This window comes from Penaeus monodon, chromosome 15 (assembly GCF_015228065.2).
Source record: "Penaeus monodon isolate SGIC_2016 chromosome 15, NSTDA_Pmon_1, whole genome shotgun sequence".
NCBI lineage: Eukaryota > Metazoa > Arthropoda > Malacostraca > Decapoda > Penaeidae > Penaeus > Penaeus monodon.
The window spans coordinates 32,471,603-32,472,105 of record NC_051400.1 but is presented as its reverse complement, the minus strand read 5'-3'; the positions used below and the strand labels follow the sequence as shown (position 1 = coordinate 32,472,105).

Genomic DNA, 503 nt, shown 5'->3' with positions numbered 1-503 from the left:
TCCTACATGATTACACATTTAGTTTCCTTTCCATCTATGTCCATACCTGGTGACAGCTCTAAACCGCTCCTGCCCAGCAGTATCCCAAATCTGTAACTTAATCTTCTGGCCTGCGACCTCAATAATTCGGGTACCAAACTCGACACCTATTGTGTGCGGACAATCTGCCATAACTGTGGAAGAGAAGCGTATTAGTATTCTTTATAAACTACAAAACCAAGAAAAACATTGTCATATATTTCCTCCCTATTTTCCACTCTACACATTAGTTTATTGCATTATTTCTTTTAATCTTAAAGTTTCTCCAAGGTATAAGTATATCTGTTTACCATAATAAGTACATACAAATGGATATGCTGTAAGCCTGTAGACTACAGGACCTTCTATTAAATGGCTGGGTATCTGCCAAAATCTCTGCATTAATCAGCTTACCTAATGTTCTGATAAGGGTCTATGGATCCATATCTGGTAACTGTTCACCCATTGGTGCTAATTAACTGAAG

At 37.8% G+C, this 503-nt stretch overlaps 1 protein-coding gene across 1 annotated transcript in view; it reads right to left on the bottom strand.

Moving 5' to 3' along the window:
- LOC119581955 (ras-related protein Rab-14) overlaps positions 1-503 on the bottom strand; it is a gene marked incomplete in the record, with an annotated part of 10,194 nt that overhangs the window by 7,951 nt on the left and 1,740 nt on the right. Inside the window, 1 exon segment of the mRNA XM_037930135.1 lies at positions 47-173. Coding sequence (XP_037786063.1) covers positions 47-173 — 127 coding nt within the window.